General features: G+C 42.9%; 5 protein-coding genes and 2 long non-coding RNA genes across 10 annotated transcripts in view; 5 read left to right on the top strand and 2 right to left on the bottom strand.

Moving 5' to 3' along the window:
- Positions 1-1,674, top strand: part of zwi (zwilling) — a 3,158-nt gene extending 1,484 nt beyond the window's left edge. Inside the window, exon 3 of one of the 2 annotated variants that reach the window (XM_077619506.1) lies at positions 960-1,674. In XM_077619506.1, coding sequence (XP_077475632.1) covers positions 1,006-1,254 — 249 coding nt within the window. In that variant the 5' untranslated portion in view covers positions 960-1,005 and the 3' untranslated portion in view covers positions 1,255-1,674. Of the gene's footprint in view, positions 1-494 lie in introns of both variants that reach the window. The other variant, XM_077619505.1, reaches the window with a different exon arrangement.
- The window catches only part of LOC144088821 (RUN domain-containing protein 3A-like), a 9,951-nt gene extending 3,129 nt beyond the window's left edge, over positions 1-6,822 (bottom strand). The window contains exons 1-2 of the mRNA XM_077619507.1: positions 6,537-6,822; positions 511-626 (exon numbers count right to left, since the gene is read on the bottom strand). Coding sequence (XP_077475633.1) covers positions 511-626; positions 6,537-6,817 — 397 coding nt within the window. The 5' untranslated portion in view covers positions 6,818-6,822. The remainder of the gene's footprint in view (positions 1-510; positions 627-6,536) is intronic.
- LOC144088819 (uncharacterized) lies at positions 1,801-5,793 on the top strand. Its single transcript, XR_013304945.1, has 2 exons — positions 1,801-2,850; positions 4,314-5,793. It is a non-coding gene; the product is annotated as an uncharacterized LOC144088819 (long non-coding RNA).
- On the top strand, positions 6,616-10,010 carry rnf113a (ring finger protein 113A). The gene is made up of 11 exons (XM_077619504.1): positions 6,616-6,820; positions 7,107-7,262; positions 7,338-7,420; positions 7,944-8,039; positions 8,123-8,230; positions 8,364-8,473; positions 8,556-8,662; positions 8,735-8,824; positions 9,178-9,271; positions 9,348-9,454; positions 9,883-10,010. Exons 2-11 carry the CDS (start codon positions 7,157-7,159, stop codon positions 9,951-9,953), a joined length of 972 nt encoding a protein of 323 aa, XP_077475630.1. The 5' UTR covers positions 6,616-6,820; positions 7,107-7,156; the 3' UTR covers positions 9,954-10,010.
- strada (STE20 related adaptor alpha) lies at positions 9,998-13,877 on the bottom strand. Of its 2 annotated transcripts, XM_077619499.1 has the most exons (12): positions 13,766-13,877; positions 13,486-13,544; positions 13,338-13,395; positions 12,116-12,224; positions 11,810-11,931; positions 11,596-11,704; positions 11,398-11,521; positions 11,118-11,289; positions 10,941-11,045; positions 10,595-10,869; positions 10,485-10,527; positions 9,998-10,398 (listed from the first exon to the last, which is right to left on the bottom strand). In XM_077619499.1, the coding sequence occupies exons 4-12, from the start codon at positions 12,165-12,167 to the stop codon at positions 10,243-10,245; spliced, it is 1,158 nt and encodes a 385-aa protein (XP_077475625.1). In that variant the 5' UTR covers positions 12,168-12,224; positions 13,338-13,395; positions 13,486-13,544; positions 13,766-13,877; the 3' UTR covers positions 9,998-10,242. The 2 variants fall into 2 exon arrangements, with proteins under 2 accessions (XP_077475625.1, XP_077475626.1); XM_077619500.1 differs by lacking the exons at positions 13,486-13,544; positions 13,766-13,877 and having other exon boundaries at positions 13,291-13,381.
- On the top strand, positions 10,204-12,079 carry LOC144088822 (uncharacterized). The gene is made up of 3 exons (XR_013304946.1): positions 10,204-10,430; positions 10,618-10,838; positions 11,110-12,079. It is a non-coding gene; the product is annotated as an uncharacterized LOC144088822 (long non-coding RNA).
- On the top strand, positions 12,096-24,017 carry ddx42 (DEAD (Asp-Glu-Ala-Asp) box helicase 42). Of its 2 annotated transcripts, XM_077619495.1 has the most exons (19): positions 12,096-12,270; positions 13,302-13,409; positions 14,933-15,166; positions 15,248-15,398; positions 15,966-16,012; positions 16,880-16,916; positions 17,192-17,344; positions 17,960-18,064; positions 18,136-18,255; positions 18,323-18,499; positions 19,255-19,383; positions 19,478-19,577; positions 19,668-19,715; positions 19,789-19,886; positions 20,680-20,956; positions 21,490-21,716; positions 22,030-22,140; positions 22,285-22,392; positions 22,553-24,017. In XM_077619495.1, exons 1-19 carry the CDS (start codon positions 12,194-12,196, stop codon positions 23,081-23,083), a joined length of 2,838 nt encoding a protein of 945 aa, XP_077475621.1. In that variant the 5' UTR covers positions 12,096-12,193; the 3' UTR covers positions 23,084-24,017. The 2 variants fall into 2 exon arrangements, with proteins under 2 accessions (XP_077475621.1, XP_077475622.1); XM_077619496.1 differs by lacking the exons at positions 12,096-12,270; positions 13,302-13,409 and adding an exon at positions 13,846-14,001.

The raw sequence follows: 24,017 nt of genomic DNA, 5'->3' as shown, positions 1-24,017 counted from the left end.
ACAAATAGCTTTGCTAACCTCGTGAACAGAGTTAGAGCAAATAATACAAATAGAAATACCGCGTTTTTTTCGCATATTAGCCGCATCCGCGAATAAGCCGCACCCTTAAAATGGTTGAATTCTACAATTTCTCTTATAAGACGCCCACTGATTTGCAATTTTCACCTGCATATTCATAGTTTTAATAGGGCGTACAAATGTTACTTTGAGTAAGTCTGTCACCTTCCAGTTTCGTGCATGTCAAGTCTAATTTATGCGCATATAAGCCGTACCCTCAATTCAGTCATTTTTAGCGACAAATATGCGACAAAATACAGTAGTTTTGAAAATCGTAATTTGCTGCCATGACTGATAGACGTCCAATAAGATCACTTTTTAAATTTTTATCCCTGTACGTTGAATTTAAATACGTTTATTGCCACCACTCCTGATGGGGGGGAAACGCAACTACCGTATAGGAGCAGGAAATTGAAAAAAATGCTCCAAATCTCCAGGATATTGTTCCATTACCTTTAAAGCGATGGCTAAGGATGTGCTCCAAGATGGCGGCAAAGTTGACAAACTCCTCGGCCGAGTCATCGATGGGCTCGGCGGTATACTTTTCCAAGAGAGTCTTGACGGAAAACCTAAAAAGCAAAACACAAGAAGTGTCTTCTTTAGCTCGGGATAAATGCACTACTGTATGCCGACACAGCGGCGGAGGTAGCGGCGGCGTGTTCAGTTCCACGCCATCTTTTCCCTGAGGTCACCCCGATTGTCTTGTGTGCCGCACAAAGCGGCCCTTCAGAATTACGACAACAATACAAATAACCCCCTGTTCCTCCGTGCAGCTTCTGCGCTCACACGGAGCTTCCAGGTCCTTTTGTGCCCGGCGTATCAAGAAGAAGAAAAAAAAAAAAAAAAGTAGAAAAAGCCGATCAAATCCTTCCCCTCCCCCTCATCCGATCGCGGCTATTTAGGACCGCCGGCGATTTCATCTAGCTTTGGATCGGCGGCATCCCAATCATGGGAAACACCAGCATCACCGAGGGCAAGACCGCCCTGGCCGTGGGAAGCACCTCCATCGCCAGGGGGAAGACCACCGTGGCCTTGGGGAACTCCTCCATCTTCCGCGGAGTGACCACCACCTCCATGGGAGATTCCACCATCCAGAGGCAGAAGACCACCGTGGCTCTGGGGCGGGCCAGCTTCAGCCGAGGGACCACCACCACCTCTCTCCGCAAGGCGTTCTTGCCGAAGCGCAGGACCACCTAAATGGAGCGCCGCATGGAAGCCGGCTCGGTAAAGAAGAAGAAGAAGAAGAGCGAGCCTAAAACTCAAAGAGACTCTGAGAGCAGCTATTCATCCAGAAGAACCTCCTTCAAAAAGGGCCACCTTTTATTGCTGAGCACCAAGAACGCCATCTCCTGGGGTCAATTCTCCATCGCCTGGAGCAGAAGCACGCTAACATTGGGAAAGAGCGCCGTGGCGGTGGGCAAGACCAAAGTCACGCGAGGGGAAACGGCCAGCTCCATCACCACCTTGACCTTCACCCACGGGAGCAAGTGCGCGTCCGTGGTCAGGACCACCCTCGCCAGAGGCGATAAGACGCACAGCTTCATTGACTGGAATTACCGACCGTGAAATTGGAACCTAACAGAAAAGGATGGATGTCAGATTATACTCACCCCCCCCCCCCCAAAAAAAAAAACAAGGATTTAAAAAAAAAAATGTAAATATGCAAGTTATAGTGCAAAATAGTATGATGGCATATCAGCAAGTTGCTAGAAAGGTTTGTAATCAGTGAGAAATTTTAAATTTTAAAGGAGAGAGGAATGTGTGGATACAATTAAGGACGAGTGCACTATAATCAAACCATTTAAATGTACAGTGACTATTTTACAATATAATAAGTCTTAACTTTGCTTCTTCAAAAATGTAATGACGTGCAAACGGATAATAAAATCCACTGCACGGAAACACATTTCACGTTTTTTTTTCTTCAGTTATTTTAAGCTAACATTTCAAGGTGTGTTTTTTTTTGTTTTAGTTATTTGAAGCATTTACACTTGGAACAATGGCGCAGAACAAAGTGATGTCACCCCCACCGACCTCAACAATGTCCCCGGTGTCGTCAAGTCGGCGAGACAATTGCGCAAGTGTCCCGAGTCTCCCCCCAGCCCGTCACCCTCTGGACGGGCAGCCCACAACCTACGGGCCGCCTCTGTGCATTCACGGCGACTCCGGAGTGGTATGCGGCCTGGCCGAGCCCACGTCCGGCAGCTCAACGGACGCTTTATGCCCGTCGGGGTTCTCTCGGCATCCTGGTGGGCTCGGGATCGCGGCTGGCGTTACTGCAGCATCTGAGGACTGGCCGAGCGGGCGTTCCAGCTGCACCAGCTTGACATGCCCAGCGTGGACTGAGAGCCAAGCGCCGAGTCTCATTCCAGGCCCAGACCACCACCAGGACCAGGACCAGGTCTCGCTCGATGGGCAACACCAGCTTCACCGAGGGCAAGACGGCCCTGACGTTGGGCAACAGCAGCATCAAGCGGGGCAAGAGCAAGTTGGCCCTGGGCAACTCCTCCATCTCACGAGGCAAGAGCACCACCTCATTGGGCGCCTCCACCATCACCAGCGGGAAGACCAAGATCTCCCTGGGCGGCGCCTCCTTCAGCCGAGGCACCACCACCACGTCGTTTCGGAAAGCCCTCTTCCCCAAACGCAAGACGCTCTAGACTTCGTCCCGGCCGGGGGGGACGGGAGCCAAGCGCCAAAAGACCAAGCTTCCCCAACCAGAACAAAAAACTGGAATAAAATGGCTTTTGCGCCTGAGACTGTTTTCCGGGCAACATCGGGTCAGTCCATCAGGTCAGTTTTTTTCTTATTTATACTGAAAGCAACTTGTTTAGTTAGCTAAAAAATGCTAATGTCAATATCAAGGTCATTCATACGAATAGATTCACTACAGCAGTCTGCTAGAAATCGCTAGCCTAGCACGATGTCATGATATTTCAGATATTATCCCCCATTTGCATACCTGTCAACCTCTGCCGATAACTGCACTTATAAATGATTATGATTCCCCTTACAAACCCCCAAAAAAGCTTACAAACACCGTACGACTCGTACGAGTCGTACGGTGTTTGTAAGCTTTTTTGGGGGTTTGTAAGGGGAATCATAATCATTTATAAGGGCAGTTATCGGCAGAGGTTGACAGGTATGCATTTGACTGCTTAAAACCCAAACCAGGAGCCACCCAGTTACTCTTGGACTCAAGTTTCTTTAACAAACAAAAACAATATGTAAGCAACTTAGTACTACTGAAAGAAAGCCAGTGGGCCTGAAGTGACCTCGTTGACCAGATTTTGCTACTTGAGAATCCAAAGGGAACCTTCTGTTGTAGACTAGCAGATTACTCTTGGTACCATTGGACACAGAAAAACAACAGCTTTTTTCTCTTGAAAAGTTTCTTTTGTGTTCACTCCCCTCCGCCCCAACATACGCAACCCACTCTCACTGCGATTGGACCAGCGCCCAGCCCACTCATGGCTGGCTTTAAATGCCCTCTTGTTCTCCTGCCTCAGCCTTCTACTGTACTCTGGAACCTCGAAGGTCAAAACCAATCGGTTCCAGGACCCAAGTAGAACCTATTGAAGTACACTTTTTCCTCCCCAAATACATGATTTGATACTCAGTCAATGGAACCTACCTTCTCAAAAAGCCTCTATAGTGTTAAAATCCATACTTTGGTATTGTCAGTCTTTGGATTCAGTTGGGGGAGACGATACAAAACGGATCTCAAGTCTTAGGAATTTACAATAGACTAACAAAGAACTAAATCTAGGCCTGTAAAATGAACATTTCCGCTCTTATGGCCGTGTACAACAGATTTTGGATACGAACTGAAACCGATATTTTCATTATTTTGGGACCCCAAGGTCAAACCCCTCGATTCTCCTCGTTCTCTTTCTAATCCTCTCTCATTTTTCAGTCGCATTAGCAGCAGACGATGATGAAGCACGCCCTACCGTCTACCGTTGGACGGTCCAAGAGAATTAATGGCTGATGAATCATTCAAGAATATTGGGCCAAGGCCAAAATGGAAAGCGTAACTCTTGTTGGGCGTGTCCTACATCCCCTTTTCCCCATATTACAGAGCATTTTGGCTCTAGGTGGACATCAGGAAAGAACAAACAGGCAATTATGTCGGAGAAGCATGAAAAATAGTAAATCTCTACAGTAGGATAGTGGAAATCATGACATTTTTAAATTATATTTCACGTTCTAGTGGCCAAATGTTTGTATTCTCACTGCTGTTGTTTGTTTTCCAGGTTTGCAGAGTCCAAGCGTCCAAAACACCCCATTAAAAATTGTACAAAAATCCCCCTGCCCTGTTGCTAGGGGCAACAAGAGCACAGCCCGGCAACAGTCTGCAGTGATTCTTCCGTCATCTGCCCTCGCCACAGTTCTTCCTCAGTGAACCCCCCACCCCCCCCAGGATGTCATCACGTGACTTTTTTCGTGGCGTCCGACCACCCGCGACCTTGTCGCGCCCCGAGGTTTGTTTTGCTTTCCTCTGCGTTTCACGCAAACAAGAGAATTGGCCCTAAATTAATTCCATTGCGGATTTTTTTTAGATCAAAATGATGAGCTCAAAGCTTACGTTTTGTTGTTTACTAAAGCAAAACAAGTGTGTCTACACTGTTTCATGCTAAATTGATTGGTTGATTCATTTGTCACTTTTCAATGGGTATGACAAGCATTTTCCCACCATATCCCTTCTAGTTATATATTTAACAATAGTATTTGTACTTGGTTGTAACTAAATGCATGATTTTGAATTTCAAACTCAATTTGTCGCATATAATATATGTAGTATCAATTATATGCATAGGCAAATTCGATGGTGTTAGTTATGGCATGTTAAGTTTTTCTTTCTTTGCATAACCATTTCTAGCTAACAAACGGCAATATAAATGAAAACGTAACCTCCATAGATAAGATAAACCCAAATATGTATTAAAACTGAAATGAAGGAACTCATTAAAAAACATGTACACACTAGACTACAGCAAAAATAAGACACTTAGCAACAAAAATAAGCAAAAAAAAGGTCATATCATCCTGACTACCAGGAGAAAAAAAAGTTGTCCAATCACATTTATTTTGAAATTCCCCAATCTATGTCAAGTCATTGTAATACTGCATATGAAATTTGGTATCATTAGAAAGCCCTGAATGTCCTCTATAGAGCACAAAAAGAGTTAATGCGATTGGACGCACTGGGTTGGAGATATTTAGGTTTACAGAGGAATAATTTGAACTACTGGGAGTCAGGAGGCTATTGTGTTTGACATCACATTGTCTTTTACTTTTAACCTAGTAGTCAGTCCCCGGTGCATTGAGTTGATCATAACCAGCCGCTTATCTAGTAGTACGGCAGCATGCAGGCCGTGTACCCGCTCCAACCAGCTGATGTGGGACCACCATGTCTGCCTTCACCCATTCCAGACCGTGACTTTCACGTCTGCTGCTCATTAGTAAGTGGAAAGAAAAATTGCGTGTCAACAATACTGATCAAAATGTGATTGTGCTTGCTTTGTCCGTGTCTGGTCCTCGTGGAATTTGTCATCATTATGATTATTTATGTTCTAAAAATATATATCTCTTAACGGATCTTAGAACTGTCCCATGTCAATGATTGCAAAGATGTTTTTTTTTACACTTTGTGATTCAGTTTGCTTCATTGTTTGTGGAACTAAAATAAATCAGGAAGGTTGGATTACAGGAATAAAAAGTCTTGATAGTTGTGTCTATTTTTGATTTGGCCTGTTTGTTATTCTTGGGGAGGGTAGATTTATTTTTAACATTGGACAAAGTAATAGGTGAATGGACATGACAATTGGGATATAGGGCAGTTGAAGTGTTCAATATTTGACTTGTTTGATTTCAGTCGAATGGTTTGCATTTGTTGTACCAAAGGAACCTTGTTGATGTGATGTTTTGTGATATTAAGATCATTTAATTCTTTCAGTTAAGGTTCAGCTGCTCCATCGTGATCGCGAATCCTGACCCGTAAATATGGCTACATTTGCGAGGGCAGTGTAAAATGACGCATGCACAACACACAACCCGTGACCCCCGATGATCCAGATGATGATGATGATGATATATAGGACACCTCGGATGGAGTACGATAGAGGGGGAGGAGACCTTGCACGCCCTTGTCCCATGTTAGCAGTGGACATCAGGAGGATGAAGAAATACCATTTATTTCCCTCACGTCAGATTTTTAAAATAATACATATTTTTTTTCATATTTACAATGATTTAGCAGGTGATACTATATGAAACGAATAGGAAAAATTAAAGCAAATGTTATGGCTAGGCCTAGGATTAAGAACAAGGCAGGATGTTATTTAAATGTAAATACAAATAGAAAGGATCAGGAAGTAGTGCCACTGGGAAATGGGAAATGTCCCATTTTTTTTATTTTTTTTTATTACTCTTGTGCAATGGATGGACACGGAATGATCCGGCATGTCGTGACATACCTGCACACCGTGATGAGGTTTTTTCTTTCCACTCCGACGCTCCGGGCGGACGTCTTTTTCGACGTCAGCCCCATAGCCATTGCCGTGCGCACGCAGCCGGGCTCCATTCGTCCATCCAGGAGCGGCGACACCGGCAGCTGTCCGCACCCACCACCGGGCCCCGCCTTCCCTCCGCCGGGCCCCGTGCCGGCCTTGCAGCCGCTGTCCTCTGCGGAAATTGTCAGCCGTTGATGCTGATGTGTGTGCGGCTCGCTGCTGCTGAGGCTGGAGGTCGAAGCCATCAAGTAAGTGCTTTAGTGGTAAATACAGTTTCCGGTTTAATGCTTCAAAATAAAACAACCTCACGCAAGTATATTTTTCGCTTCGTTACATTTTCACGCAGTAGATGCATTGACCTTTTAGCTGTAGTACATGATACTATCTCATTTTTTTATGATTTTTATGTCAAATATTTTAATTAACGCTTTCACTTGTGTTGTTGTGTTCGTGGTGAAATAATTTGCACGTTCAAAGAGATTTATTTTTGTTTGGTTCTGTTGGACTGATGTGATAATACAACCGGATCCTTAGGGGGCGCTGTAGGGAAACGGTTCTACTTGTTTACAAACTGAGCGGACAAGATGGCGGAGGGCGACGACTCGAAAGGAGGCTCTTGCACTTTCTTATTCAAAAAATCCACTAAGAAGTTTTCGGGACGAAAACGAAAGACCAGTGACAGCGATAAAGGTATCAGTGCTTCATAAATATTGTTATTGTTGCCAATATTTGTACTAATTCCTACGATAATATTTGTATGTTCAGATGCAGACAGTGATGAAGAAGAGATCAGTTCCGTGGTCAGAAGGGATAGAAAAGAGAAGCGAGAAAACCCCATGATTCAAAAGGTTATTTACTACTTACTTATTTACTAATATTAATAATAACCAGCAATGGGGATATGGTTGTCATAAAAAAACACTTAGCCCTTAACAGGGCAAGTTTTTGTCCTTCCAATTAGCTTAGAATTAGCAATTGTGTTTTATGTACGTACCTATATTTTTGAATTGTGAGTCATTATTGCATGTTTTATATTGTTTTTATGATTATAAATACATTTATGAAACAATACAATGTGAATTAAAAACAAATCAAAATACCACTTTGCCACTGACAGCTTGCATTAACGGTAGAAAACGTCCAATTCATTTCGACTACCAAATTGAATTGGACGTCTCACACTGTCAATGGCAGCTAAAAGTTAAATGAGTGCTGTACACCGGTTTAAAAAAATAATTTCTTCATGAGCAGGTTAAAACCAGAAATCATTTTTTTTTGTGATTTTTAAGTTCTAATTTTAAACTACAGAAAGCACTTATTAAGAAAAGACAAGTCACTCAGATGGTAATCTCACATTTTATTCGGGTGCAGTCCAAGAAAGTGGAGAAAGAAAACGTGTCATCCAGCGATAGTGACAATGACAAGGAGGACAAGATCACCGTCTCCTACAAGTCTAATCGCTCAGCAGTAAGTTGACATGATGACGTCATCATATTCAGTATTAAAATCCAGCGTCATATTTTCTAAACATTGAAACATTTTCCAAAAAGAAACCAGAGGGGCCGGACGACATGGGCGCCACGTCAACCTACCAACTGGACACAGAGCGTGACAAGGATGCTCAAGCCATCTTTGAGAGGAGCCAAAAAATCCAAGAGGTAAACGAGATATCAAGTTTGCCGAGTGTTTAACTGGTCTTGTGTTAACCGAGAGTGATTCTAAGTTTTTTGATGAAGGAAAGATTAAGCTAAGACTAAAATGGACATGGATGACCCTGTGTTTTTCCCTTAGGAACGGACGGGCAAGGAGGATGATAAAATCTACCGTGGCATCAACAATTACCAGAAATTTATCAAACCTAAAGATACCACCATGGGCAATGCATCCTCTGGCATGGTCCGGTGGGTAACAAACTACTCATAAGGGTCCAGCGGGTGTGTTTTTCCCTTCTACAAAGATTCAGTTTGTCATGTGAACGTACAGGAAAGGACCCATCCGAGCCCCGGAGCACCTGCGAGCCACAGTCAGGTGGGACTACCAGCCAGACATCTGCAAGGATTACAAGGAGACTGGATTCTGTGGCTTTGGAGGTCATTTTAATGAGATCGTTGAAACATTCATGATTTAAACTATCTTGTTTCACCTCCCATTTCTCATTTTAGACAGCTGCAAGTTCCTCCACGATCGATCGGACTACAAACACGGCTGGCAGATCGAGAGGGAGCTGGAGGAGGGCCGCTACGGGAATAATGGTGAGCTTGGACACGGCCCGATGTGAAAATGGGATTTGTAGGGGGGAAATACAGTAATCCCTCGAATATCGCGGTTTTACTACATCGCTTTTTTTCTGGGGGATTTTTTTGGGTAATTACGTTTTTTTAAAGTTCATAAAAATGTGAAAATCCACATTGAAACTCACATGCAGAAGCCACCCCCCTTCCTCCGCTTGATACTAGGACTCAGTACTGAAGTAGAAAAAAAAATTAATAGGGGTGGCCCTACTTTGCGGTTTTTCATTTATCGCGGCCGTGTCTGTTCTGCATTAACCGTGATAATCGAGGGATTACTGTAATCCATGAATGTGAATTTTAATGCTGTGCTCTAGATGATGAAAATTATGAGGTGAGCAGCGATGAGGAGGACTTGCCGTTCAAGTGTTTCATCTGCAGGGAATCCTACAAAAACCCCATTGTCACAAAGTAAGTGGATTGGTTAATTTTTTAGAGCTTGTAGACTGGGGGAAAACTCACTTTTTTTTCTTTTTTACCCCCCGAGATGCCGCCATTATTTCTGCGAGACTTGCGCCCTTCAGCACTACCGCAAGTCCAAGCGCTGCTACGTGTGCAACACTCAGACTAATGGCGTCTTCAACCCAGCTAAGGGTAAGACACTTATCCTACTTTAATACCCCATTAGAATTGAGATTTGGCCTTCAAATTACCATTTTTTTTTTAAAATGATGCCACAGTTACCGTATTTTCTCGCATATACGCTGTATTTGTTGCTAAAAAAATGATGACTGAATCAAGGGTACAGCTTATATGTGATCCTTTCGATTCATACAGTATCTCAGAAATTCCACGTGCGATGAGTTTTCTTTAGATTTTCCCTTCAAAATAACAGATTTTTACTCCCTATTAAAACCATGAATATGGAGGTGAAAATTGTGAATCAGGGCACATCTTAAACTAGAGAAACTGTAAAATTTAATGATTTTAAGACTATTTTAAGGGTACGGCTTATACGCGCAGGCGGCTAATATGCGAGAATATACGGTATTCCATGTTTTTATACCTCACGTTCATTTCAGACTTGCTGGCCAAAATAGAGAAACGCAAAGCTGCCACCGACCTGCCGCCGTCCGATAACGAGGACGACTGATGCCCCGCCTTTTTCCTGACTGTGTACATTGTGAATAAAATTGGTATTTTTTAGCAAGTTCTTTTATTGTCAAATTTCATTACATTCATGCAATGGGCCAAGTTACGCAACATGCAAACACGTGTGTGTGATGAGTCAGAGGTAGACCATCTTCTCCACAGAGCCTGAGAGGAAGAAGCGGCCATTTTAAGACAGTGAGACGACAACCAGCTCGTCAACTTGGGGGGGGGCGGGAGTAACGTCATTTTTTTTTTTACACTTAGACGCAGGTCGCCTTTCTGTGCCAGTGTCAGAAATCCCAGTCATCCACATCTAAGTGGCTCAGGCTCGACTCCAGACTGGCAAGTCCAGAAGGAGAAGGCAACGTATGGGATCCCTCGCCGCGGCCGATGGGCGAAGCGGGCCTCAGGAGTTCGGGCAGCGCCTCGGAGGGACGGCGCTTAATCTGAGTGATGGAAGACATCGTGTTAAAACGGGGTGAGGCCTTTTTTGTACCTTCTCACTCATTCCAAATCTATTTGTCAAACCCACCTGTTTGAAGAAAGGATGGCCTATGAGAGCAGAGGCAGAAGGTCTACGGGAAGAAATGGGAATAATGAGACCACTTGGCCAGGGAATTTCATATCTGACCACGTTTGTACCTCTTCTCCGGATCTCGCTGAAGACACAGCTCGACGAAGGCATGAAAGTGAGGCGAGAAAGTGCGGTTGTACGGGTGTCCCGACGAGGAAGAGGAAGCCGGTTCGCCGTTGGAGTGGCGGATCCCGCCGCCGACGCTGCCGCCTCCTCCTCCCAGCCCCTCGCAAATACCCGAGTCGGCACCGGAGCGTGAGGGCTTCATGGAGAGCTCCTCTGGCGGGATGGTGGTGGTGTCCAGCAGGCACGGTACTGTCCCGTTTAGCTTTTCCAGCAGCATCTGCGCACAAAAAAATGGAGGGTTCGGAAAGTTCGGTTGACGTCGGGCGGGCGGACGGCGTTTTGTTTTGCCTGTGTGGCCGGCATGTCCTTGAAGGGGACGTGTCCGTTAGCCAGCTCGCACGCCGTGATGCCGAGGCTGTAGATGTCTGAGCGGAAGTCGTAGCCCTGTAGGTTCTGAAGAGGGTGCGAGCAAAGAATTTGGAGGTGGATTTTGTAAGAGGCTAAAATCGGTCCACAGGAGCCTACCTGCTGCAGCACTTCAGGGCTGAGCCACGGCAGCACCTTGACGCTGTTCTGCGGAAAGTCGTGCACCACCTTGGCGCGCTGCCCGTGCCCGATCAGGCTGAAGATACTGTGAAGGCCCGACATGCGCACCTGGCCGTCGGCGGCGATCAGCACGTGACTGGCTTTCACGCTCCTGCTCGTGCCAGAAGAGAAAGTTCAAAACAAGTGAGAACAAACGTTTTTTTGTTTTAATGCTTAGCTTTTTCTTTGTCAGCTATGCTGATGCTATCCTAGTTTCCACCTGTGCACGTATCCCATTTGGTGAATGTACTCCAGAGCTTTCAGGGCACCCATCAGGATGTACGAGATGGTGAGCTCGCTCATGCCGTCAGGGAAATAAGTGCTGACCAGTTCTCGGGCAGAACCTGGTAAAAACAATAAGTTTATAAGCATACACATCAAGCGAAAAGCGTAGTACATTTGAACATTTTAACCTCACCGTATGCCATGAACGGGGTGATGACCCACAGCTCGTTTTCAGCGATGAAGACGCTCTTGTAGGGCAAAATGCTGGGGTGGTGAAACAACTTGGACACGTGCAACTCTGCCTGCAGGAATAACACCAGAGCCATTAAAAAAAAACAAAAAACAGTCAGTTCGGTTTGTTTTCGGGAAAAAAACTCCAAGATGGCGGCTTTCAAACAAACGCAAACCTGCAGATAAGTGACCATGTCATTGGTACATGACTCGAGGTCAATGCGCCGGATGGCCACCAGCTCTCCGGTGGGTCTGTACCGGGCCCGGTTGACGGTCATCAGGTGATCTAGACCATGACCTGTTAAACAGACAGTCAGTTTCACTTAAACGGTCAGGTAAGGTAGTTCCACGTGAATTTTAACAGGATTGTATTGAAGGCAAATACAAATAAATGAATATAAATTCAGTGAGACTGCAAAATTTTCTATTTGTGGCAGAGCTTGGCTTCTAGGCTGACTACCAAAATAAGGAGAAGGACCAACCAATAACGGAGAGCAGCTGGTAGGCGCTGCTGTCAGGAAGGAAGCTGCCCATGGTGTCTCGGTGTGGAATGGAATGGGATGTCACACTTTCCCTGCTGTCTTCATGAGCCTGGCAAAGATGCAAGAAAGAAACAATTAGACAACCGCCATAAAAAGTTGAGTCAATCCCATTTTTGTTCTTCAGACACTCAGTTATTGTATCCAAAATGTCCAAGTAACGAATTATGTATTACGGCATCCATCAGATTTTTTCCTAGATAGCAGGCAGATTTTTTTTTTTTAAAGGAAGACAAGGAGGGCATATACCATAATATAGCAGGGGAACATTGTGGTGCATTTTGCAGATTATAACAGTAGATGTAGTGACACATTGGTGCAGAAAAAAAACGTAGTACAATCAACAAGCTTCTCAACACTTCATAAAAAAAGCAATGAGAAAGTGTGTAAGAGTCCTATTTCAAAAGTGACATTAAGTGGACATCCTGCAAACTAACCAGTGGAGCGGTAAAAAACGGGGGTGGTGGAAAATTGAAAGCCTTGTAAGTCAAAGTACTGGCGGAAGACGAGCGATGCCATGCATAAGCACAGCGAAGCACACCGTCCGTCTCCTAAAAGCCAAACGACGTTAGTGACCACTATTTTTTTCAGACTTTCAGACAGTGCGAACACAGCCGCATCCATGCAGACGCTTACAACAGGCAAAAGAGGGCGTGGCAATGCAGTTACAGGACACTTACTTCCCTGTGAGAGAGTCCCTGAGCTTGCTCTGGGGTAGAAAGACCACGTCAGTGAAATGAAGACATTGAGACTCACGGACATGCTCAAAAAAATCGATTTTACTGCTTTTAGGGGACGACTTGCCACATGTATATTTGTATTAGGCCATTAGGGAGACTGTGTAAACTTCAGAATATAAAAGACATGAAACTAGTAAGGACAGCGGAATAAAAAGACAAAAACATGCTACCTTAACTTAGATAACGGGTTTATTTATGGTGACACTGACTGAAACAGACTGTTCAACCTGACATAAATCCGCATTAAATCCAGATGGCCTTCACCAACCGTCCACAGACCAATCACACCACTCCTAAAAGGAGGAAGTATGGCGACTAATGGAGCAAATGTTCAAAGTTCAAAAACAGAACCTTGGTTGAAAAATGTTTTATGTTGACCTGATTTACAGATACCACAGTCTTCTGGTCTTGAAGCTAAGCCTCACCTCCAAAAAGCTCCAAATCCCGCAGGCTCTCGGCACTCAATTTCTCAGTCACCCAACGCTGATAGACAGAAGGTGAAGATTCACAGTTTGAATTATTTTTTTTTCTTTTTAAAAGGCCATCATGATTGATAAGGTAGATGTGACTCACAAGAAAAGACATTGATCCCTTTGTTCATCCAATGTTGAAACCACGTCCTTGGAATACCTCTGAAAGCACATGTAAACATTTTTTCAGATTATAATACATAGCGTGGAGGATTTTTTTAAAAGCCTTATGATAAATCACAATACTGCATCGTCGTAGCTGTTTAGTTGTCATGGTGAAGTGCGCAGGCTAATGAGGCCAACAGTCGTTAGCTAAACTAAGCGAATCTTCTTTTACAACAACATTCCCGTAATAATGTGGACATTTTAACGTTTCCACTTACCATTTAAAAATTAAAGTGTTTGAGCATGAGAACATCGAGATTAAATATTAACTTTAGGATGACTAAATGAGCTTGCCATTCTCGGTGCGCCGATGACAGCCGACTATTGGTGTCGCGTAAAATATACGCAAAAAGAGGGCGGTGACTTAGTGAGTGGTCCTTATGTGATGACGTAAAGCTTTTTTCGTCTGCCTCGAAACACTTCAACGGTGCTTTGGTGGATATCACACATAGAGGTAAAATAAGAATATGTTGGTATTTGCGCCTCACAAAAACTGAAGTGTCATTTGTTGTGTAAAATGTAATTTAATGCATTTTGCTTCAAAGATGAAGAAACACTGCCGACACTCGTCTCGGCCTCAGCTCGTGGCCTGTCGATCATGTTTGTTAGTGCTAATGCTAACACTTGTCTATCCTACGCTAGCTACATTAGATTTCGAAAAACAATCCCCTCAATTGACTCAATCGTCTGCTTTTACATTCTGTCATCAATTCTAATGCGTAGTTTAACATATTAAGACGTAAGATTTTCTAGATCAACCCTGAACGTACCTCCAAATAAAAGTAGATATCTGTACATAAGTAATAGCATTATGATAATCTACTCTAGAGCATCGTACTTGAAGTAAGATCTGATATGCGTCCAGATTGCCCTGAAAGCAAATACTTTTTTAAATAAATAAGTTTTAACATACTAATTCAGAAATATTGGCATGGATTTCACTTAGTTGTATGCAACCGGGTCAGTATTGTCAACGAGAATCTGTTTTGAGGTTTATCTCCTAACCTAAGTTGTTAAAATATTGACTCATTCAATAGTTTTACCAAGATATTACAATGCTAAATATTTATTGACACGTTGTCATAAAATCATTTAGCAACAGCAAGCGAATTCTCACTAATCTCATTAAGTTATCATGGTTTGTGAATGCCCCAAACTTAAAATATTCATAATTTACTGTACATTTACTTATTAATTTGCCAGTAATTTGCCAAAATACTGGGATACAATGTTTAACTGTTTTTAAAATCTTATCCTTTAAACTGCCTTTAGGATTAGTCCTTTTCGTGCTTTCTTGACCCAATTACCACTATATTTTTAGTTAGAGATTTGGCTCCATCCTGTGGTGTTTTACAAACTAAAATTAGATGTTAAATGTTCCACAGCACAACCATGAATTGGAACAAAGGCGGTCCTGGTGTGAAGCGAGGCTTCGGTTTTGGGGGCTTTTCCCTTGGTGGTGGTGGTGGTGGTGGGAAGAAAGAAGAACCACCCCTCAATCAGAAATCCCACGGCTCATTCGGGGCGTCGGGATCGGGGAGCGGTGGCTACGGAAAGAACCAACTTCCGCCGTTCTACAAAATCGGCGCCAAAAGAGGCACTTTCGATGAGGAAAACGCGTGAGTGTTGAGTTCAACTTTAGAGATGATTGACATGACATTTTGGAGCAAAAAGTAAAAAAGTATTGTTTTCCTTATTAGGTACTTTGAGGATGACGAGGAGGAGTCTGGCAGCAATGCAGACCTGCCGTATATTCCGGCGGCGAACTCGCCGACGCGCCTGCAAATGAAATCGGGCGGCGGCTCAGATAGCGACGATGATCCCTTAGATGCATTTATGGCCGAGGTTGAGGTGAGTTAAATATGCTATTTTTTTTTATCTGTACTTTGTTGAGGGTCAAGGGTGTCAGACTCGGGTTGGTTTGCGGGCCACGTTAACGTCAACTCGATTTCATGTGGGCCGGACCATTTTAGATATAATATTTAGATTTTTTTTTTATATAAATGGATTAAAAGAACTGGATTAAAAGCCCTGAATATTCAGTTTTTTTTATAGATCTAAAACAATGTTTATTTTAGCTTTTTTTTTAATGTATTTTTAGATTTTACAAAATGATTTTTTAACTAAAACACAGAAAAAATGGATTAAACAATTACAATTATTGATTTAAAAGGGAAAATCAGGAAATGTAATATACATCTATACTCTTCATTTTAATTTGATCCTAAAACAGAAAGTCAGCACTCATGATTTACTTTCCTGGGCCACACAAAATGATGCGGCGGGCCAGATTTGGCCCCCGGGCCGCCACTTTGACACATGTTCTACATGGTTAAAAGCAAAACATATAGTCATTTATCAGAGTAATGTTTTATTTTGTTTGTTGACAAAATTATTTGTTTTATTCTTCTCTTGCAGAACCAAGCGGCAAAGGACATTAAGAAAATCGAGGAAAAAGCAGCAAAGTAAGCCTATCTTTACTTTCTTTTGGCATTCTTGTGTAGGGGTTTATTTTGTCTTTTAGTAAAATGCCCGTTATTTAAATAGATTGGTTTGTTGTGTGGCACAAAAAGAGCATTGCTTTTTTGCTTTTCTGGCTTCAATGGTATGAAAGAGTATTAGGGCCGCACTGAAAATATGGCAACAAAACATTATTATGAGACTTTCTTTGACATTTTACCGGATTAAAATTGCAATGTTACGATAAATAAATAGGCTGCACAAGTACAAGAAAAAAAAGTCCTTATAATAAAAATGTAAAAACAATCCTGCATCAAGTGCAGGTCGTCTTTTATCACAAATTTACCAAAAACCAAGCGACTATCTTTGAACCATTACAACTAAAATTGATTTATTTCTCTTCTAACTTTGTTTTACAATATAACTAGTATTTATGTTCTATAACTACACTGTACTTTTAACTTTTTCCATAATAACATTACAGCTTAAATCCGGTTGATGGGACGTATTTCTCCTCATATACATTAACATTTTTTTTTATAACAGTTAAATGTTTTTCCATTTTTAATGTTATTCTGTAATTTCTCCTTGAATATTATATAATTGACAAAATTATAATATTTCTTGTAAGATGGCAACATCATTTTTATAGTCACACCTTGACCGGATTTTTACTCGTAATAGAACGAAATACAGGCGTTCCGATTGAATTTAGCATTTCCAATGCGGCCCTAAAATTCCTTTGTATCGGCAGTACAGGTAAGCACAGCAAGCTGCGTGCTCACACAAGTTTGGGGAGGGCGGGGGGCTTCTATTTTGGGTGTATGAACGAGCCGCAGGGAAGTTTTTTTTTTCTCCGCTTGTCTTTTCAGGGGTATTCGTGATGACATTGAAGAAGAAGATGAACAAGTGAGTAGTGAGCCCTTCACAATACTTGAATCATTCAATCACATCTCTTTTATCAAGTGAGGAAAACATCCGCCACTCCTCCTCCTTTGCTACATAGGCACCATATAGCTTTCAATGCAACTTCAGTATGTATTTTTCTTTTGTTCGTTCGTTTCGTGAAGACAACTAAGCATGTGGTTCCGTCACTCAAATGATCACTACGTAATAAGAAAAAGACCGGCATAATGCTCAATGTGGTTATTTCTGTTCTAGACATGTTATTGTGCTTTCTGCAGGAGGCCTACTTCCGCTACATGGCAGAGAACCCCACTGCCGGCCTGGTGCTGGAGGAGGAGGAGGAAAACGTTGACTATGACAGTGATGGCAATCCTATTGCCCCCATAGCCAAGAAAATCATCCTGCCACTGCCCCCTATCGACCACTCAGAGGTTTGCCAGCCATCCCAGTCAAAATGGCACTGAAATTGGACGTCTTGTCAATGCCGGGCAATGACATTATTTTATTACTAAGGAAACAAATCACATTTTGAGTCTTTTTCAGGACCATAACCATTTATTTTTTATTCTATAAATTGTGTTGAATTTGTTTTTAGCCATTTTAGTCATAAAAATAAGAACAATAACAATTTATAGTGTATAACAGTGGCATTACAAATCTTTGCGGTTTCTACATTTTGTTATATTAGAATTTTATTATGAACTGTTCAATTAAACTAGCCTAGAAATTCTAGTGAGATTGTTTTTCGGGTTAGTTCATCATTGTTACATATTTTCTATACAGTTTTAACATACAATTTCTTTTTTTTGTTCAAATAGTTTTGCAATATGTTTTAATGAGTTTTTTCACCTAAATTGCATGGTTCTATAATTTAACATATCTGGACACTCACTGGCCACAATACATTTTTCTTATCTAAGTTGAATTGTCCAATGTAGATTTCTTCAGAATGAAAGATAGAATGCTATGTTCATCTAGTATACATATTTTTTTAAAACAATTTGATTATGGAAAAAAAACTAAAATATGAATTTCTCTTCATATAGATTGAATATCCACCATTTGAGAAAAACTTCTACAATGAGATCGAAGAGCTTGGCATCCTGACAGGAACGCAGGTGGTCGAACTACGACAAAAGCTCAACTTGCGTGTAAGTATTCCCAATCGATGGTCTTCTACTGTAAATGTCATTTTCCCTAGTGATAAATTCCGATCTTTTAGGTGTCCGGCGCCGCACCACCTAAACCCTGCACCAGCTTTGCCCATTTCAGCTTTGACGAGCAGCTCATGCATCAGATCCGCAAGTCAGAGTACACACAGCCCACTCCTATCCAGTGCCAGGTACGCCAAGTCCCTGAAAATAGAATCGTGCATTATTTAGACGTGCATCTACTCGATTCCTTTCTAGGGCGTGCCGATTGCACTGTCGGGCCGCGACATGATCGGCATCGCCAAAACTGGCAGCGGCAAAACGGCAGCATTTATTTGGCCTATGTTGGTGCACATCATGGACCAGAAGGAGCTGGAACCCGGGGACGGGCCCATCGGCATTATTGTGTGCCCCACTAGGGAACTCTGTCAGCAGGTATGAGATGGATAGATAGATGGCTTAGGGTTACTCATTTACTTTGCAAGCAGGGATAAGGTAACAAGAAGTTCAAGCAGGGTTTCAATTCAGTGTTTCAGTCTAAGGTTAACACACTGACAGGCTAATTACACTAATACCATGGCCCCCCCAAGGTTAGAAGTTCATACCTGTCAACCTCGGCCAATTGCAATGATTGCAATTCCCCTTATTAAGCGATTAAAAAAAACGTACAAATGCAACGCGGCACATTTTTACTCACATAGGGCGCACTTAAAAGTCTAAAATTTTCTCCAAAATGGACGGAGTGCCCAAAAAAGTATGCACTAAATTCAAGATTATATAGATGTCACTGATAGCTTGACTGTCTGGGTACATTGCTTGCTGACGCGCTATATTTATAAAGTGAAAAGGTGGGCGTATGAAAGGGGAATGTACGCGCACATATCATGCTTAAAGCATGACAAAATACTAGAAAATGATGTTTTCGTCTGCTACCAGTGACCGAGACGATCCGAAATGGGTAAAACGAGATCGGTTTTACAAAAAATGTACTTAAAAAATCCCACGCAAAAGTTATTATATGGCGTACACAATTTGAAATGATAAAAAAAACATGTTGACGGGTATGGAAGTTAGTTGAAAAATAGTATTTTAAGACAGTGATAAGGAATAAAAAAAAAGCCAAGCTTTCCAAGAAGTGTCAGGGAATATTGCCAAATTTAGGGATTCTAACACTCTTAATAATTGTCCAGATTCACGCTGAATGCAAGCGTTTCGGTAAAGCGTACTCGCTTCGCTCCGTGGCGGTTTACGGAGGAGGCAGCATGTGGGAGCAGGCCAAAGCTCTGCAGGAAGGCGCAGAAATTGTAGTCTGCACTCCGGTAAGGAAATACAACACTTATCGAAAACCTCCCCATCATTACAGGAATGCAAATTGATATGAAACGTGAGCTTTTTTTTTCTCCCTCCTTACAGGGTCGTCTGATCGACCACGTTAAAAAGAAGGCCACGTCCTTGCAGAGAGTTTCGTACCTGGTGTTTGATGAGGCCGACCGAATGTTTGATATGGGTTTTGGTCGGTGAAAAACGGCAAATGAAAAAAAGTTTCTTCATTTTGTACACTAAAGAAGTGAATTTTTTTGTTTTTTTTGTTTCATTTTTCCAGAGTATCAAGTTCGATCTATCTCCAGTCACGTGCGTCCAGACAGACAGAGTGAGCGCTTTTCTTTTTTTCTAATTTCCTATTCATAAAGCATTTTGCTAATGGATATGTTTACTTGCCACAGCACTTTTGTTTAGCGCAACGTTCCGGAAGAAGATCGAAAGACTGGCCAGGGACATTTTGATGGATCCCATCCGTGTTGTGCAGGGAGACATTGGAGAGGTGCCTTTCAGAATCATTTTTTGTTATTATCATGCCAACAACATTACGAGTCGGTGGACTTGGATTGGATTGGATAAATTTATTCATCCCGTATTCGGGAAATTTCATTGTGAAAGTAGCAAGAAAAGGCAGAGTTATAAGTTAGACAGTACAGTCGCAAAGGCCGCAGAACAACAAAGAAAAAGCAAAAAGTACAAAGCAAATCAAAGTGGAAAATGGAAACAAAAACTGGAAGCACACACAGGAAGTCTTCCACAAGATAGGGAACTTCTGCAGACTGTGACCTAGGTAGAGAATATGCAGAGTCACTCTTCCAAGCTTATCCGCACAGTTCCTCAGTAGTCTGGAGCTGAAGACAACAGTAGCAGAGTAGAACCCCCTCAACTCCGTTGCTGGTAAGCGCCGACAACTCTTCCATCTTATCCCACGATGGAATGGTTGGTCAGAAGCGCTCCGAATCCCCGGCGGCTCCGAGGTGTTGCTCCTTCAGCTGCGTATTGTAACAGCTAGTCCCATATGTGTGACAGTGTAGGCATGGCTGAATGGTTCCAAAAAAGAAGTAGCCGAAAGAAGCCAGGCTAACAGAACAAGGAAAGTTGTAAAAACATTAAAGTATAAAGTACAAAGTAAAGTAAAAAGTAATGTATTAAGAAATATTAAAATGTAATTTAAAAAAAAAGATAGAAGGGCTGTAAAACACGAAAAACATGAGTGTACAGAGCTACTGCCACTGGCTCCCGCGTGAACGGTGCCATCTTTAATTTTACTAACTTATACTTCTTTTTTTTTTTAGGCCAACGAGGATGTGACTCAGATGGTGGAGATGCTGCCGGGCGGCGCAGACAAGTGGAACTGGCTGACACGCCGCCTGGTGGAGTTCACGTCCAGCGGCTCGGTGCTGATCTTCGTCACCAAGAAGGCCAATTCGGAGGAACTGGCCGCCAACCTGACTCAGGAGGGCTACAGCCTGGGCTTGCTGCATGGCGACATGGACCAGAGCGAGAGGAACAAGGTCATCACCGACTTCAAGAAGAAGAATCTGCCCGTCCTGGTGGCCACAGATGTCGCTGGTGAGATGGAAGATATCTAGAAGAGTTGTTTGCTTGCCAACTTTCTCACGTACCGTATTTTCTCGCATATACGCCGTATTTGTCGCTCAAAAAAATGATGACTGGATCAAGGGTACGGCTTATGTGTGCATAAATTAGACTTGACATGCACGAAACTGCAAGGTGACAAAGACTGATTGACATAACGCAAGACAATGCGTCCGATACGGTCATTTATTTTAAAATAGAGCAAAGATAAACAGATAAAACGCAAAACAGAATTTTTCTTAAGATTTTCCCTTCAAAATAACACTAGCTATTAAAACCATGAATATGGAGGTGAAAATTGTGAATCCAGGGGCGTCTTATATGAGGGAAATTTTAAAATTCAACGATTTTAAGGCTATTTTAAGGCTAGGGCTTATACGCGGAGGAAGCTAATATGCGAGAAAATACGGTACTTTTTTCCTCCCCTCAAAGGTACAATCCACATTATTTACATACCATTTCTTTCTTATGACATTACATTTTTTCCCCACCATTGTCCTTCCTAGCTCGCGGTCTGGACATCCCATCAATCCGCACAGTGGTCAACTACGACGTGGCACGGGACATCGACACGCATACGCACCGTATCGGCCGAACGGGTCGTGCCGGGGAAAAAGGCGTGGCCTATACCCTGTTGACCAACAAGGACACCGCCTTTGCCGGAGACCTTGTGCGCAATTTGGAAGGTGCCAATCAGGGGGTTTCCAAAGAATTGATGGACTTGGCCATGCAGGTAAAGCGGATATTTTGATATCAATTAAAATTCATTCATTATAAATCATTCTAGCAATGTTAGGAGTGAAACTACAATTGTACCTCTACTTACAAACTTTTTTCTTCACTTGAATATTTTGTAAGTAGGGCAGTACTTTATATGTAAATTCCAGGCCACAATAATATTACCAGGACAATTTCAAGCAATTCGTAAGTAGAGGTACAACTGTATTTGGACAATTGTCATATTTTCAGTGGTGGAAGTAGGCTAAATGTAGATATGATCAGATATATATTATGTGTACATTTAATCTTTTTTAATTTAATTGTAGAATCCATGGTTCAGGAAGTCCAGATTCAAAGGTGGAATGGGAAAGAAGCTAAACATTGGCGGGGGAGGACTCGGTTACAAGGAAAGACCTGGATTGGGCGCCGATACGTCTGTGAGTTTTATGTGCTTTTTTTGTGTTTGGTTTGAGTTTTTATGTTCCTTATAGATCGGATTACCAACTGAAACACCAAATGAAGCAAAAAAGGATGCACTTAAAAACAGGGTGAAAGAAACTTGGCATTTGTTGGCTTTGCAGGATCGTAGCAGCAGTGGGGGGTCTTCCTTGAGTGGCTACGAGGGTTTCAGCAAACCTACCACCGGGGCCATGGGAGAACGCATATCTGCCATGAGACAAGCCTTCCAGGTACAGAGAGCCCTACCTTTTCTTTGACTGTATTACATCAAAAATCTGTGCTAAAAAGAAACTGCAACATCTTAAAGGATCTTCAGTGAAGTGACTCTAACCGTTTAAAATTTTGGCTCGAACTTGTATCTATCAGTCATTTGACTCTTGATCTCCCCAGGCTCAATACAAGAGTCACTTTGTGGCGGCATCCGGTACCTCGCCCAAACTCAGCGCCAAATCCAGCAGCGTCTCCGGATGGACGAGCGCCGGCAGCCTGAGTTCGGTGCCCACGGAGTCGGCCAACGGCGCAGAGCGGGCCCAGGCCGTCGCCGCCTCTTTTGCGATACCGGGCTTCACCAGCGCCGGCTGCCTGAGCACCGTGCCCGACGCCAAGAGCAGCGCGCCGACGCCCTCGAGGGAACGCAGCAGCGAGCGGGAACGCAGCAGCGACCGGGAACGCGGCGGCGACCGGGAACGCGGCGGCGACCGGGAACGCGGCGGCGACCGGGAACGCGGCGGCGACCGGGAACGCGGCGGCGACCGGGATCGCGGCGGCGACCGGGACCGCGGCAGCCGCCAAGGCGACAACCGGAATGGCGACGAGAGCAAGAGAGAGAGAGCGGACAGAAAGGGCGAGAGAGACAGAGGAGACGACAGCTTCGCCGTGCCAGAGCCGCCCAAACGTAGAAGGAGCAGGTGGGACAACTAACTGAAAATAATTGAAATTAATCGCAGTCCATGTACAAACCGCCCCCTTCATCGAGATCGCTTTGGTTGTAGCGTCAAGGAATAGTGTGAGGCCCCAGATTTAAACCTGGAAAATATGTGCCCACTGCTCAAAAATATCTTGGTTTTGGGGGGGGGATTTGCACTGTTTGCAAATGCTGTAAATGATCATTTTTTTGCATTTGAAATTTGGTAGATAGGCAATGAGTAGTTAATAGGAAAAACGTTTAAATGCATATTTCAAAAAAGTTATTTTTAGTGGGCAGTTATATTTTCCAGTGCGATAGAATTCCAATTTATGGCAATGAAATGTGCAGTTGGGCATAAAATGATATTGATAAAATTCTTGGACATTTGGGTAAGCAAATTGGGCACATCAGCAACAATGACAAATTAACTGTTATATATTAAAATACACACAAAAACGATAACACAAGGATGATAAAAAGATTGTCTTGTGAACCGTCAGCAGATGTTAAAGTACCAAACATAAACCTAATTAAAATACACACATGACAACAACACACTGACCAAAACATTTGCTTAGCCATCCGTCCAAGTTTACGTCATAATAAAGCACAAATTAGCTTTATTGTGCCCATGGCTTAACCCTTTCCCCACGCTGTATCTTGACGTTCCTCCATTCAATAGATGTTTTTCAGACTACATTTTGTTGTGCTCCTGTTTACAAACTGGACTTCTGCTGTGTGATTTCTCAACTTTCTAAAAACCAAGCTAACTGTGGTTTGTTAATATAGAAAAGAAACGACTCCGACGAGATCCGATCAGACCCACCGGTTGTTTTTCTTGTATTTGAGTCATAGTGAAGATTTTTTTTTCTGTCTGATTTTCACCAGTCTTTCGTGTTTATTCATTTCTACAAAAATGATGTTTTGATTAAAAACTCCTAGAAAATG

Source organism: Stigmatopora argus, chromosome 14 (genome assembly GCF_051989625.1).
Source record: "Stigmatopora argus isolate UIUO_Sarg chromosome 14, RoL_Sarg_1.0, whole genome shotgun sequence".
Classification (NCBI taxonomy): domain Eukaryota; kingdom Metazoa; phylum Chordata; class Actinopteri; order Syngnathiformes; family Syngnathidae; genus Stigmatopora; species Stigmatopora argus.
Note: the sequence above shows the minus strand (reverse complement) of the source record. Positions and strands in the feature narration are given on the sequence as shown.